At 36.6% G+C, this 14,813-nt stretch overlaps 1 protein-coding gene across 1 annotated transcript in view; it reads right to left on the reverse strand.

The window, feature by feature from the left end:
* Positions 1–14,813, reverse strand: part of ELAPOR2 (endosome-lysosome associated apoptosis and autophagy regulator family member 2) — a 161,435-nt gene that overhangs the window by 62,848 nt on the left and 83,774 nt on the right. The window contains exons 3-4 of the mRNA XM_081147922.1: positions 4,882–5,077; positions 2,401–2,548 (exon numbers count right to left, since the gene is read on the reverse strand). Of these exons, the coding sequence (XP_081004048.1) occupies positions 2,401–2,548; positions 4,882–5,077 (344 nt within the window). The remainder of the gene's footprint in view (positions 1–2,400; positions 2,549–4,881; positions 5,078–14,813) is intronic.

A 14,813-nucleotide genomic window follows, 5' to 3' on the forward strand; every position in this document is an offset into this window, starting at 1 on the left:
GGACTTAATTCAAATGTATAGGTAAGTGGCTACAGTTAAAGCCCCAAATTTTTATTTGGGGTAAATGTTAATCATTTGCCACACCAATTCAAATGACTACAGCTAATATATTTAGCACCAAACACTTTGTACTTTCCAGAAAGTTCCTCCAAAAGGCCTAGGGTTTGGGACACTATTTTTCCAGGCCTATGAAGACAGAAACACCAGAAGTTAGGCCATCTTTATAGTATTGCACAACAGTCAGCAACAGAGTAGGGTTAAAATAGGTTCTCATCACCTATTCTACTTCCACCCAAATGGCTATTTCTTTCTTTTCTAAATCATTTTGGCACTTCACACCTCCTCTTGACCAGTCTGCAAACAACAGAACATGTTCTCCATCACAGAAGTTTACTAAAGACCTACTAACTAAAAAATAGGTCCTTTCGCCATCCAAATACCAGAGAATTTCCATTACTGAGGAGATTGGCTTTACCTGAATTTAAGTATCCTACTTATAAGCATAATGGTGATTTTAATGTAAGTGTTAAGCCATTCTAAAACAGATATGGACCCTGAATATACCTTTGGTGGTCAGTGTTTGGATAAGCTGACAGCCTTTTTTCAGCCAGAATCAGACATCACGTGTCATCATGACTGACATTCTAGAGATCTGAGTTCTGTTACTCATTCTGAAGGTAACTAGCAACAGTATAACCTTGGTCCAATCGCTTATTCTTTCTAGGTTTCAGTTTCACTATTTTAAAAGGGGGGTGGGGCTACATGAAAGTCCTACACAGTTCTAAAATTGAATACTTTAGCCCTGGCCCGTGTGGCTCAGTGGGTTGAGTATCATCCTATGCACCTAGAGGTCACCGGTTCTATTCCCAGTCAGGGTACATGACTGGGTTTTGGGCTCAATCCCTGGTGGGGGGCGTGCAGGAGGCAGCTGATCTGTTTTCCTCTCTCTCCTTCTCCCTTCTTCTCTCTCTAAAATCAACAAAAGCATTTTTAAAAAAATAAAATTAAACACTTTATTGCTTCAAAGTATGTCATGTCCACATGTACAACTGCATCTTTCAGTTCTCAGACATTGCCTTTCCACCAACCCTTAGCAGGATGACCATGAGGCATTGACCCTCTGAGTCAATAAATTGCAACCTATGAAGCTGAAATATCAATGAAAGGAGGAACATGAACTTGCCATCCCTTTCCAGTCTATAACCAGAACAAAAAGGGCATGATTGAAAGGAAGTAATGAAACATCCTGCCTCTGAAGGACCTTTTATTGACAACTCTCAAAGCACTTGCCGGGCAATGTAAAACTAAATGCTTATTCAAACAGTTATATAATTACCCTGCTTCTTAACTTTAGTTTCATTTTAGTAATATTGCAAAACTGTCCCAGAAAATAGGTAACCATTCACTCTGAGAAGTGTTTTGCAAACAAAATGCAGCTTAAAAGGCAAATCTGTTTGAATGTTGCCTAACAACTCAAACTCATCAGAGGATATTAGAGCTAGGAAGGCTCCTTAAAAGGTCTTGTCACACAATCCACTTTACAAAAGGGAATGCTGAGGGCTGAAAAGTTATCTTAAATGTCCCAAAACACACAGCTAGCCAATTGCAGAGATGGGACTAGAGCCAGAATCTCTTGACTTCAAATCTAAGGTTCATAGTTTAATAAAAAATATCTCTTCCTACCAAACTTTTGACTTAGAAATTTCCGCTATCAAGAGCAATATACATTTGTTTTAAAATTGCTAGTACACTTCCTCCTGAAATCTGTGTCACAGAAACATTGTACAAGATATTTTGCCTGTTACTTGCACAACACACACTTTTTTAGTATGAGAAGTTAATCGGAAAACATTTTCTTAAACATTTTGTCACAGCCACAAAAATATTCGCTAGATTAGCTAGTTTATATAAAATAGTTAAATAATTTTAGAGGCAACAGCCTATTCTGTTAGACTATTATTTTATTTTTTATTCTATAATGCTATTTAATCTCTTTCCAGAAGCATCGACTATCCTACCCATTAAGTCCTTTAGATTGTACAAAACTGACAGAATCAGAAACACACAGCACTTCTACTTTTGAAATTTTGCCCATGAATACAGTTAAATAATTCAAATATTTAAAATTGCAGAGAGAAACAAAACCTTTTTAAAGAAAAATTCAATTGGTGAAGGCATTTTTAACAAAACAGCATCTGTAGCTACAAAAATGACAATTTAAAATGAATCTTGGAGAAAATATTTGTCCCACAAAAAGTCTAAGTTGTCTTTTAGTATCAAAAGTTTCAGTTAACACACACAAAAACTGAGGAGGCATAAGTGTAATGGAAACAAGAGATTAAGGTAAATTTTACATGAACGTCCCTTAAAAAGTAAATTTCAGAATATAAAAGGCCTTACAAAGAACTCAAAGAAGATGTTGTTGTCGACGTACTGGTACTCAAAGAAGACATTACCCGACTTCTTAAGGTGCACGGCATAGATCAAAGATACGGTGCAGTCGTCACGATTGGACTCTATGTAATTTCCACGAGGGATCCAAGAGGAGCTGTGGAAACAAAACCAAGAGGCATTTTATGTCAGACTTCAGAAGCCTCTTCTCTTCACAAGTTATGTAACTCAGGTTCAACAGTAGTTCCATCCGCAGGGCACAGCAGGGAAGACCAGGAGCTTTTCTGGAACTCAAAAGCCAACACCATTACCGGGAAAAGATTCATTTCTTATGGTACATGACTTCCTAAACCTTGGTGAGATCAATTTGCTAGGAAACTGCTATTTTTCACCCAAAATTTGATCGCTAAAGAGACAATCACTAATTCTGCTAGTCTTGGGTGGAATTATTCTGTCAAACAACATCTGAAATTTTATTTATTAACACATACATATGGCAAGGGGTGAAAGTTTCCTCCATATGAGAGAAGAAATAGTCCTAGAAAAAAACCATTTAAAATGAGCGTAAATACAATATGGATCACAGTTTTATAGTATATAACGAGGTAAAAGTCTGGAATTGTTATCTAAAAAACAAGACGAAAAATTAAGAAAATACACTGGTGAACGAAATTTGGGTTATAGATCTAACCATAAATTAATTCTTAGAATTAACCAATAACGTGGAGTGTTGAATTTGGGAGCAAAAAAAATTCCATCCAAACTCTATGATAGCACAACTTACAATCTTATCTTCAGATTTAACTTTTTATTTAGATAATAAGAGTAAGATTTTGGCAAATTGTTTTCTTATTTTCTAACAAAAATAATCTGTATGAAAGTCTGAGACTTCTACCTCTCAAAACTGGTACTGGATTTGCCCTTTCTCTTTAACCATCCATTAAACTAAACAAAATATATGAGCCATTTTCAGGCACTGACAACAGACAGTGCAGGACTGAGATTCCTGAGAGTGGCAAAACATGAGATAAAGCCCAAATTGACCTTGGCCTCATTCCTCAGGACACTTCCCAAACCGTGACACCAGGAAATGGCACACAAGCACAGCACAGTGGTATCACTGAGCTGGGGAGCAGACATAAGTGGTTGGGGCAGCTGAAAAAGCTAGAATTTATAGACATGAGAATCAGAGAAAATAGGGGCTCTAGAAATTTGTATGGAGTTTCTCTGCAGGTCCTGAGCTTGGGGCTGGAGTGCGCAGTCCTAGCTGCCACTGCAAAGCTGAGACATAACCAGAGCGGTCACTTTAATGGGAGTCATTGGAACCCCAAACCAGCCAGGGAAGAAAAAGCTTGATAAACTTATTGGGCATCCACTTCAGATTCCAGAACTGACACACCTTATAGAGGCCATGCCCTAGGGCAAGTATCAGCAAACTTTTTCATAAAGGGCCAAGAGTAAATATTTTTGGCTTGCAGGCAATCTGGTCTCTCTTGGGATATTTAATTAACTCTGCCACTGTAACTCCAAAGCAGCTGTAGACAATGCATAAATAAATGAGTGCTGTTGTGTTCCAATACAACTTTATTTGCAAAACCAGGGGGAGAGCTCACAGGTAAAGGTAAATAAAGATTTTATATAAACAAAAGATGAAAGAATATTTGAGTAAGCAGATCTGCAAAAATAATACAAGAAATTTTATAGGCTGAAAAAACAATGCTAGATAAACATCCAGATCTATATAAAAATGAGGGAAGGTATGGGGGGAAGAAAGGGAGGGAGGGAGAAAGATCTCTTTTAGCACAGCTAGATAAGTCCCGGCATCCTTAGCTCATGGTAAAACACTTGACTTCCTAAAAAAACCACTGTTGTCAGAAGGTAGCCAGACGCCTAAAATTTAATAACATAACCATGTGAAAGGAAATGTCAAACAGTTAATGCAAGGGAATGGAAAGGGTTACAGACCAAAGATAAACATTTTGTTTTGTTTTTTCAAAACAATTTCACATTCCACAAAGCTAATGATCTCCTATAAGAGGTAGAAATTAAGCAATTGAGCTTTCTACTTCACGTATTTAACCCACTCTCTCTTACAGAAGATAATCAGGTATCTAAATGAACACGACACATTTTTCCTTTCAGAGGAAAAGAAAAAACAATCTGAAATTATCCATTACAAATTAGAGAAGTGTTTGTAGAAATGCCATTGGCTTGAGTATAGTTATAAATATATTATTAGAAAATTAATTTGTTTTTCTAATAGCTTTATCACACTTTTGTATATGGTATCTATTATGTCCTGACAACAATTATTTTAACTTCATAAAAATTTAGCTACATTAATGACTATCCAAAAGAATGTGATTTTGTAATTAGTTTATCTATTATCCCAATCAGTACCAAGATTATCCTCAACTTCTTTCTTGAAAAGAGCAACTATACCCTTCTTAACTGTTGAATCAAGATCCAAAGGTTCCTTTGGGTTCTTACTTGTTACAGCCATCTGGCCTGGTGTCAGAAGGGCCAACCACAGTGTCCATGAATGTTGCAACGTTGGAAAATCCTGCTGGCAGTTCATCCCATTCATCAAATTTGATGCCACTGCCCAAGGAGTAGGTGCCTTCTCCACACTTGCTGCATACCTGGTTCTTCATCTCTAGATACTCTCCAGAAGCACAGGAGAAAGCTGGAAGGCAGAAGAATGTATATCCCATTAGTCACCACTCCCCCATCAATTTCCTCCTCTTCACACTGTCACCAGAATTATTTTTATAAAACTCTGATCATGTCACATCCTAATTAAAGCTTTCCAAAGTCTCCCTTATCACTATTTATACTTCACAATCTGGCCCCAACCTGTTTACCAGGCTTATCCCTTACCCCACCCTTTTCCAACCATAACAAAATTCATATCATTACCAAAATATTTCCTCTTTCTTGCTGCTGTGGTCTTCTTTCTCTAGAGATGCTGACAAAACCACCTACTTTATTTGGAAAACTCTCATTCCTAACTCAAAAATGACCCTCTTTATAAGAGATCTCCCTGCCCCCATCAGGCAGTCAGTTTTGCCTCCCTCTGTGCTCCTGTAATACTCGTCTCATAATACACCCATGAAAGCTGTGTGAGTGTGTGTGTGTGTGTGTGTAGAGAGAGAGAGAGAGACACAGACACAGATACATAGACAGATTAGATATAAACACCACTTATCAGTTGATGTGAGGCTTTGAGCATCCAGAAAACAAAGATGATTGTTTCTGGATTCCTAATTGTAGCTGTCAGATACTAAGCCCAAATAAAAGGTTGATCGAGTGAATGAGAGTTAAAGACAAAGGGGATACTGAGGGCAGTGCTTCACATGCAACAGCTAAACAAGTATCTCCACTCTGGAACCATGACCCGTCTTTTTCAATGCACATAACTCCAACTTAGTCATTTCTACAACCTACATCTTATTACCGATGTCAAGTTCTCAGCTAATTCTTAAAACTGTACCCAAAAGTCATGGGCAATGTGACTAATAGTTGACACAGTTACAGAAAAGAAGACAGTGCTGCTGCTATTATTCATTCAACAAATGCAAATCTATGTCCCCTGAGTGCGTGGCTCTGTGCTCAGGGTGTTATTACTGACTCAACTGTAGCAAAGGGCTTTCTAATCCTTTAATCAGGATATTACAGAAACAAGAACAAAATAAAACCTTCAAGTCATCCGATGAAGAAAAACAAATCTCCCAGCAGAGAGCGAAGCAGCAAAGCCTCTCATTTAGGTAGATTCTTTTAGAATACATTTGGAAACTTACCAAAAAATAAAAACATGCTAATTTTGAAAAACTAAAGAAGTAGAGCTAAAACCCACACTCATCCACTTACTTAACCACTAAATAAGTGGATTTTTGTTTCCTTTCAGAAAAGCTTAAGACACTATACAATGACTTCTAACTCTAAGGTCAACATACCCAAATTAGTAAAATATCAGAAAATAAGGTTAGGTAAAGAATATTGCATGCTGGCCACAAGGTGAAAACGAGGGACCAGCCCTGGCTGGTATGCCTTAGTGGTTGAACACTGTTGTATTGTTTCAGGTTCAAGTCCCAGTCAGGGCACATGCCAGGGTTGCAGGCTCAGTCCCCAGTAGGGGGTGTGCTGGAGGCAGCCAATTGATATTTCTCTTTCACATTGCTGTTTCTCTCTCTCTTTCCCTCTCTCTCTAAAATCAAGAAAAAACATATTTTAAAAAAACCCACAAGGGACCAGGCTGTACCATTTCCTAAGTCTGTGACCTTGAGTGAGTTACTTCACCTCTTCAGGCTTTAGTTCTTACCTGTGAAAAATGAGGTAATAATCATAGTATTGCCTCATAGGGCTATACTAAGAAAATAAAATATAGTATAAAGTAGGTAGCACAGTGCCTAGCATTTAATAAATGCTCACTACGTGCAATTATTATCACTACCAGTACTACCAACAGAGAAACATAGTTATAATTTTTTTATTTTTTTTTTACTTTCTATGGTTTGCAGGTCTTCTAGTAAACTGATAAATAATATAATAAACCAAAAACCAAAGTTACACCAAATCAAGGATCAGCAAACTACAGCTCACAAGCCAAATCCTTCCAGGGGCCAATGTCTGCAAATAAAGTTTTATTGAAACACAATCACAACCATTCATTTACATATTCATTCTATACCACAACTGCAAAGTTGAATAGCTATGATAGAGGCTATATCATCTGCTAAGCTGAAAATATTTACTTTCTGATAAAATAAAGTTATCTTGGAAGACAGTTTAGTCCAGTGTCCAAAACTAAACTTTTAATGAGAAGTAATATTTTATGATGAGTTGTCAAAAGGGACTCTCGAAGCTAAAAAGAAGATTGTGTTTGTGTTATTTCAGTGTTCATTGCCCTGTTAAAATAATTAATAACATCCCCAACTCTTTCAGAGGTGTTTCCTTATCTAAGACCAACAGGAAAACTGAGAAGTTGAAAGAAAATGTATTGAGTATTTATTACAGAGCCAATTCTTTTTATTTGTGGTAGTTGTATAAAGTTGTGAACACTGAATGAGTGAATACTAAACCGTGCTCCTAGGGAGAACACAGGGTTAGGCTCCTGTAAACCTATGGTCAATATCTTTGTTAATAGATCGATACATAACCTTGTTTTATGTGTGTTTCAGTTAAAAAAACATCTTATTTAATATATTGTCAATTCATTAACTTTGAACTTCTGGCCAAGAGCAGCACAACTCATGCTTGAACTAAGCTTATTTAACACATGCATTTTCTCACAAAGCACATTACAGCCTTCATTCACTGAGGATCACTAGCCAGCACTTCAGCACTCCTTTTTTTTTTTTAAATATATCTTTATTGATTTCAGAAAGAGAGAAGGAGAGAGAGAGAGTTAAAACATCAATGATGAGAGAGTTGTCATTGATTAGCTGCCTCCTGCATGCCCCCCAAATGGGATGAAGCCCGCAACCAGGCATGTGCCCTGACTGGGAATCGAACCGCGATCTCCTGGATCCTAGGTGGATGCTAAACCTCTGAGCCATACCCGGCTGGGCTCAGCACTCTTTTAAACAGTGAAATCACAATAAAAAGCACAGAATTGCAAAAAAACATGACATTAAATAGATGGTGAATGGGACACTTGTTAACAATATGAGGAATGAAACACAAAGGCAGAATGTCACCTTGTTCAACCTAAGCTGGGACTCAAATTTTTATGCTCTGCACATATCTGCAATCGACTATGAAAGTATTATGTGTATTGATTAGGGGGTTACAAATAACATTTATAAAGTAGGTGAATTTGCGAATATGGAATCCATGAATAATGCAGATGGATGTATTTATAATAGACTTGTGAAGGAGGAAGATATTACATTATGCCCATTTACCAAATGAGGAAACTGAGGCACAGTACATTTAAATAACCTGTTTAGAAAGGTACCAAGTTACCAAGTGGCAAAGGTGATATTCAAATTTAGCTCTGATTCTAAAACTGATGTCCCAAGAAAATTCAGTTTGAGCAGTTACTGTAATCAGTGCAAAAAGGGCAAGCAATTCCAAATGAATTCATTATTATATTTCACATAATTCTTCATTTCCTGTCTTGAACTGGTAAACAATGTTCATGTGTGTTATAAAGCAATAACCATTTCCCACCCTCATATTTCTTGTGGAATTTTTAATATATCATACCTAAAACCCATATTCATGAAATATTTTAGCGAGTTACTAACTTCCACTAATCTCAATGTCCTTGTCTGTAAATAAAAAATAGTAATAATATCTATTTCAAAATGTTGTTTTGGGAATAAGCAAGATAGTCCACATAAAGCATTTAGCAGTGGGCCTGGCATAAAGCACACAAAAAATGTTAGCTACAATTTTTAATAATATAATAATTCAGGGGCCTAGGATAATAAGAATTCTGCTGTTAGACTGGTGATTTTACATCTCCTCAGAATAATTACGTAGTCAAAGCTAGTCAAATGAGTTCAGGGTCTGTAATAATACAGGGAGCTTAAAGAGTGTAAAGCATTTTATATTCTAATCATTTGCTATTCCTCAGTGTGTTTTTTCCATCCTGGAATTCAGCTCTACAGTCACAGGTCAAAGGAAGAAAAGAGCCACACTTTCTTGTTAAACACAATCTACTCGGTGAGATTATGTCAACAGCACTGTTAACCTCTCCGGCAGTCGCCAACAATGACCAGTTTTTCCTTTTCTGGTACCTTCTTTCTTAGCCACATCCACTTTCTACTTCAACAATGCTTTCTTTTTCTTTGGTTTTCGGTTGGATTTTAAGGGTTTTTATAATCTTAGGGAGCTGCACTCTTTTCATTCAGATTTATTTAGAGTACAACATAGGACCCTTTCAACAAAAGTGGAACTATAGAGGGTTATTGTAAATAGCTGTTGTAAATGTGAATTGACTATATTTAATTTTAACAATTGGTCATTTCTAAAATAAACACTATTTTTCTTCAATAACCTTGAAATCCTAGAATAACTGAATTGAAGATAAGCAAACTCCAAAGTTCTGATCTGAGAACAGAAAGACCTAAAGTGCATGAGCTAACACACACTACTTAGCAGTGGGCTCAATGTGGGATTTCATGGTATTTTACCTAATCATCAGACCTCTTGAAGTCCAAACTGCAACCAAGAGGTCATACGCTAAACTCAGCATTCTTTTTCTCTGTTCTCGCCTCTTCTTTTCTGACATCTATTTTTACTACTGTGAATTGGTAAAGATTGCAGTATGCAGGTATGAAGAATCAGATATGGAAAAAATCCATTTATAATCGTATGTCACCAACCAGCAAACGGCTGGGACACCCCTCTGGGCCCTCATTCACTCACCACTTCCCCTTCCTCCCTCATAGGACTGCTGATGGGCCAATGAGACAACATGGAAACTACTCTGAAAGTAAAAAGAGATGAAAATCTAAAGCATTACTATGATCATGTAACCACCCAGTATAATGTACCAAATCATGGCTACTAAACTAAATCATGTATGCTTAACTATAAAAAATATCCATTTTTACTCTTTTACCACAAGGGCCTCTTAGTTTTGCTTTTTCTTCCCCCACAGACCTCATGCTTTGAAAGGTGACCGCTATCAATTACATTTATTCATAACACATCCATTTCCCGTTTAATTCAAAGTTATTCCTGAAATTTGTTTTTTAAACAGTAAACGGTAATAATAAGTAGTAATAAAAGGATTTTCAATTCACTTGTGTAATGAGAAGTTGATGAATTACTGACCCTATGCAGTCTCATTATAGGTAAGTGTATGGGAATCACAATATATTACATTAATTCATTCAACAATAATTCTTGAGTACCTAATATATGCTAGGCAAACACTAGACACCAAGGCTATTTTAGTGACTAAGAAACAGTCCCTCCTACCATGGATCTTCTGTTCTAGTCTAGATTTATCTTCCTCAAAATAGATCAAATTTATATCTTACTAAGCTACATTCACTGTAAAATATGTCTTATCTTTTTTTTTTTAATGTATCTTTATTGATTTCAGAGAAAGGAAGGAGGAGGGAGAGATAGAAACATCAATGATGAGAGAGTCATTGATAGGTTGCCTCCTGCACGCTCCTGACTGGGGATCGAGCCCACAACCTGGGCATGTGCCCTGACCGGGAATCGAACCTCGATCTCCTGGATCCTAGGTCGATGCTCAACCACTAAGCCATGCCCAGCCAGGCTGTCTTATCTTTCAATCTAAGTTAATAGCTAAATACAAAATAATTACATACATTTTTGATAAAACAATTAATTAAATCAATTCCAGAGTTAAGACAAGCCAATATTTCTACTTTTCTCAATTGTTTACTTTCATTTAAATAACATATATAAAATAAGATTAAAGCTGTAGACATTATTATTGACTACACAAGAATACTCTTACAACTATTTATTTCATTATTATTATTATTATTATTATTATTATTAACTACCATTAGTGGCCATACAAACCATTTTGGGGGCCTCAAAAAGAATAAATTTTAGCCCTGGCCAGGTGGCTCAGTTGGTTGGAGAGTCCTGCACACTGAAAGTTTGCAGGTTCAGTTCCCAGTCAGAGCACATATCTAGGTTGCTAGTTCAATCCCTTGTCTGGGCGCCTACGAGAGGCAGCTAACTGATGTTTCTCACATCGATGTTTCTCTTCCCCTCTCTAAAAAACCAATAAAAAACATACCCTTGGGTGAGGATATTTTAAAATGATACATTTTACCTTCGTCAACCATTTAGCCAATCAATTATCACTATCACATAATTAAAACTTCACCTGCCTGTCATAATTCTTCTTACAGAAAATAAAAGAAAGGAGAAAAGGGCACCTGAGAGAAACTGAACATCATACTGAATCTCAGCTCTTCCCCCTCTCTCAGTGCTAGTGATAAGGAGAACACTTGGCCAGTCTTTTTAAGCCCTTATTTGTGAAATTCTAAGAGAAGAAAAATAATTTTTCTCTCTCATTTTACAAAAATGAAAGAGAGGCAGGAAGACTTCAAAACAGTACATTGAAACAGGCTATTTCTTGCTGATGTTCTAATTCACATTAAGGCTCCCACCCCCGCTGCCCCCCATTGGCAGGAGGGAATCCTTGTTCGCTTTAATTGGGAAGATTCTATTTATCATAAGAGGGTGTTTTTCTTGTCAAAATATGCAAGGCAGCATTGCAGGCTGGTTGTGAGCACATAACAACAGCAACAAAACCCCACAGCTGTCTGCCACGTTGGGTATAAGGCTGGAAAGGATAATGGAAGATGACACTGCCTAAATTCTAATTGTGGAAGACATTGCAATGTTCCTAAGAAGAGTAAATATTCATGAACACTGAGAAGATATATTAGTACTCTACTATGATTTACATAATTCACACGTTATGGGGTCTGAGGCATGATTTGGTCACAGAATAAATAAATCATGATATGTAATAACACTTAAAACTATCAGAATGAACAAAAGGAACTTTTACAGGTTATCTGGCACAAATCCTCCCAATACAGATCCCAAGTTTCCTCAGCTGTGTCACCTTGGGCAACCGTTCTACACTCATTCCAGGCACCAGGCAGACTCTCCATCCAACAGACTTCTATAACCCACCCCCAGGACTCTCTGCCCTTTAGGCTCCTTGCAGTACCATGACACCAGATTTTATTATGGTTAAGCTGAGAAAAATCCACTATCTTTTACCTGAAGTGAAAAAGAATGGCATTTTCTTAAAACTCTGCTTTAGATGTCAAAAGACATTAAGTTCTAATTCCATCAGTGCTGCTTAGCTAATGTGAGGTAACACACAAGCTGCCACGTAAACTCTGTGGTACGATAAAATTATTAGAACCAAATTCTTTTTTTTCTCTTTTTTTAACTTTATTTTTATTGTTGACGCTATTCCAGATGTCCCCATCCCCCCCCCTCTGCCCACCTCCAACCAGCCTTCTGGCTATCACCACACTGTTGTTTGTGTGTATGTATCAGGCATATATGCTCTTTGGCTAATTCACCATCTTTCACCCTGTCCCCCAACTCCCCTTGCTCTGAAAGCTGTCAGTCTGTTCCATGTATCCATGCCTCTGGTTCTATTTTGTTCATTAGATTCCACATATAAATGAGATCATCTGGTATTTGTCTTTCTCCAACTGGCTTATTTCACTTAGCATAATAATCTCCAGGTCTATTCATGCTTTTCGAAAAAGGTGTTAAAGTTCAACCCTATCAATAACAATCTTTAATTTTTAATTAAAACTTGGGGATGCAGTTGTAGGCCACAGAGATGTAAATATTAAGATCATAATTGTAAAGTTCTTTGACAGAGAAAGAAGAAAAAAGAATTTCACCTCTCATTTTACAAAAATGAAATCAAAACACAAGACATACAAAAGAGAACATTAATACAAACCAGTTCTGGCTAATGTTCTCTAATTCACTGTTCTCTAAAGAGAATATTTAGTGAAAGCATTGCCTCTACATCTCTGATAATGAATTCTCATCTCTCACACCCTTTCCAATGAATGGGTAGGACTACCAATTCTATCAGGTAGGACTGTATGATCATCACAGTGCTTCCTAGAGAGAATTGATCAGTCAGAAGATCGCCCCAACCCCACCCTACTTAAAAAAAAAATTAGCAACTTAGTTTCCTGGCAGGAAAATGGACAAGCAAAATCTAACCAAGGTAGTTTTCACCTTTAAAAATAATATAAATGTATTTTACTGTGGCTTCTTGACTTCAATGTTTCGCGGGAGGGGAGACCAATTCCAGTTCATGGGGCATGAATGACAAAAGGTTTATAGAAAAAAATACAACAGTGAAGGTCAGGGGAAGGAAACTGGTCAGAGTATTTGATGAGGTCACCAATGGGGGCAGAACAATACATCTCTGAAATCAGTTTTCTCAATTTCCAATTACATCCTAACACTGATTCTTATCCTCCTGAACTCTTCCTCTTAGAAGGTGTCAGTCACCCTCTACTTCCTGGTAGTCTCTCTGCCCTTGATTCTGCAGTGTACAGGGCTGAGTTCTCTCATCTCCTTAGAAAATGATTTTTTTCAGAGAAGCTCTCTCGAGCATAGCTCCCATCAAGCACTACACTGATGTAAATCCTGACTTTAAACTGTTCTTTTAACATTCTCATTTGTCCCTGCCTTTCACCCTCTATTCGTGTGTTGCTGAGCAGAACACTGGAACTTGATGCATGGCATTCCAAATTAGACCTATTGAGGACAAAGTGTTTCTGTCCTTTTACATATATAACGAATTTTTATAAATCTGATTAGGTCTCTCTATTTCACCTACAGAAATGAAACACTGAAGTCCCTCTCTAATTTGATGACACCAAAGATATTCAATCAACAAATATCCCAGTGTTTGGAGCTTTCTTAGGAGCCATGACAGTATAGTGCCTCTCCTCTTAGGAAGACTAAAATAGCACTCTTTAAGTAAGAATTTCTGTAGTTGAAAAAATATCAATATTTTCTAATACATGTTAATAATGAAAGAATACCATATGTATCAAGCACCCAAAATTTTCTAGGCACAGAAGAAAGAAAAAACACTAACCATCTTCTCATTGTTTATGATGATATAACTACAAATGTGCTCTAAATTCTGAATGTTGTTCTCTTACATTTCAGGAAAAGATACACAAGAATAAAATCTCCCAGACAAGAAAAAGCTTAAGGAGTTCATCACCACCAGACCAGTACTATAAAGAAATGTTAAAGAGACTTTTTTTAAGAAGATGAAAAAAATATATCAAAAATATGAATAAGAAAATATCTCAAAGAAAAAAATTCTCACTGACAAAAGCAAACTCGTAATAAAAGCAGTGGATTAACCAACACTAAAACGAGTACAAATTAAAAGGCAAAAGTAGGGAGATTATGTGTAATTACAACAGTAAATTAAGAGATACACACAAACATATACAAGCAAAAAAATGTAAAAAATAATGACAAAACATAAACAAGGAGTAGTGAGTAAAAATGGCAGTAGTTTTAGAATGTGTTCTAGTGTAAGTGACCATCAACCTAAAATAGACTGCTATGAACATAGCTTGATATATATGAAGAGCACGGTAACCACAAACCAAAAATCTACAAGAGATACAAGAAATTTAAAAAAAAAAGAAATCCAAACACAACACTACAGAAAGCCACCAACATACAAGAGGAGAGAGCAAGAGAATAAGAAAAAAACAGAGAACTACAAAAAAATTCAGAAAACAATTAATAAAATGGCAATAACTGCATACCTATCAATAACTACTTTAAATCTAAATGGATTAAAGGCTCCAATCAAAAGACAGATAAAGATGTTGTGGTACATAAATACAATGAAATATGACTCAGCCATTAAAGGGATGAAATCATAC

Source organism: Miniopterus schreibersii (assembly GCF_964146895.1).
Source record: "Miniopterus schreibersii genome assembly, chromosome: 9".
Classification (NCBI taxonomy): domain Eukaryota; kingdom Metazoa; phylum Chordata; class Mammalia; order Chiroptera; family Miniopteridae; genus Miniopterus; species Miniopterus schreibersii.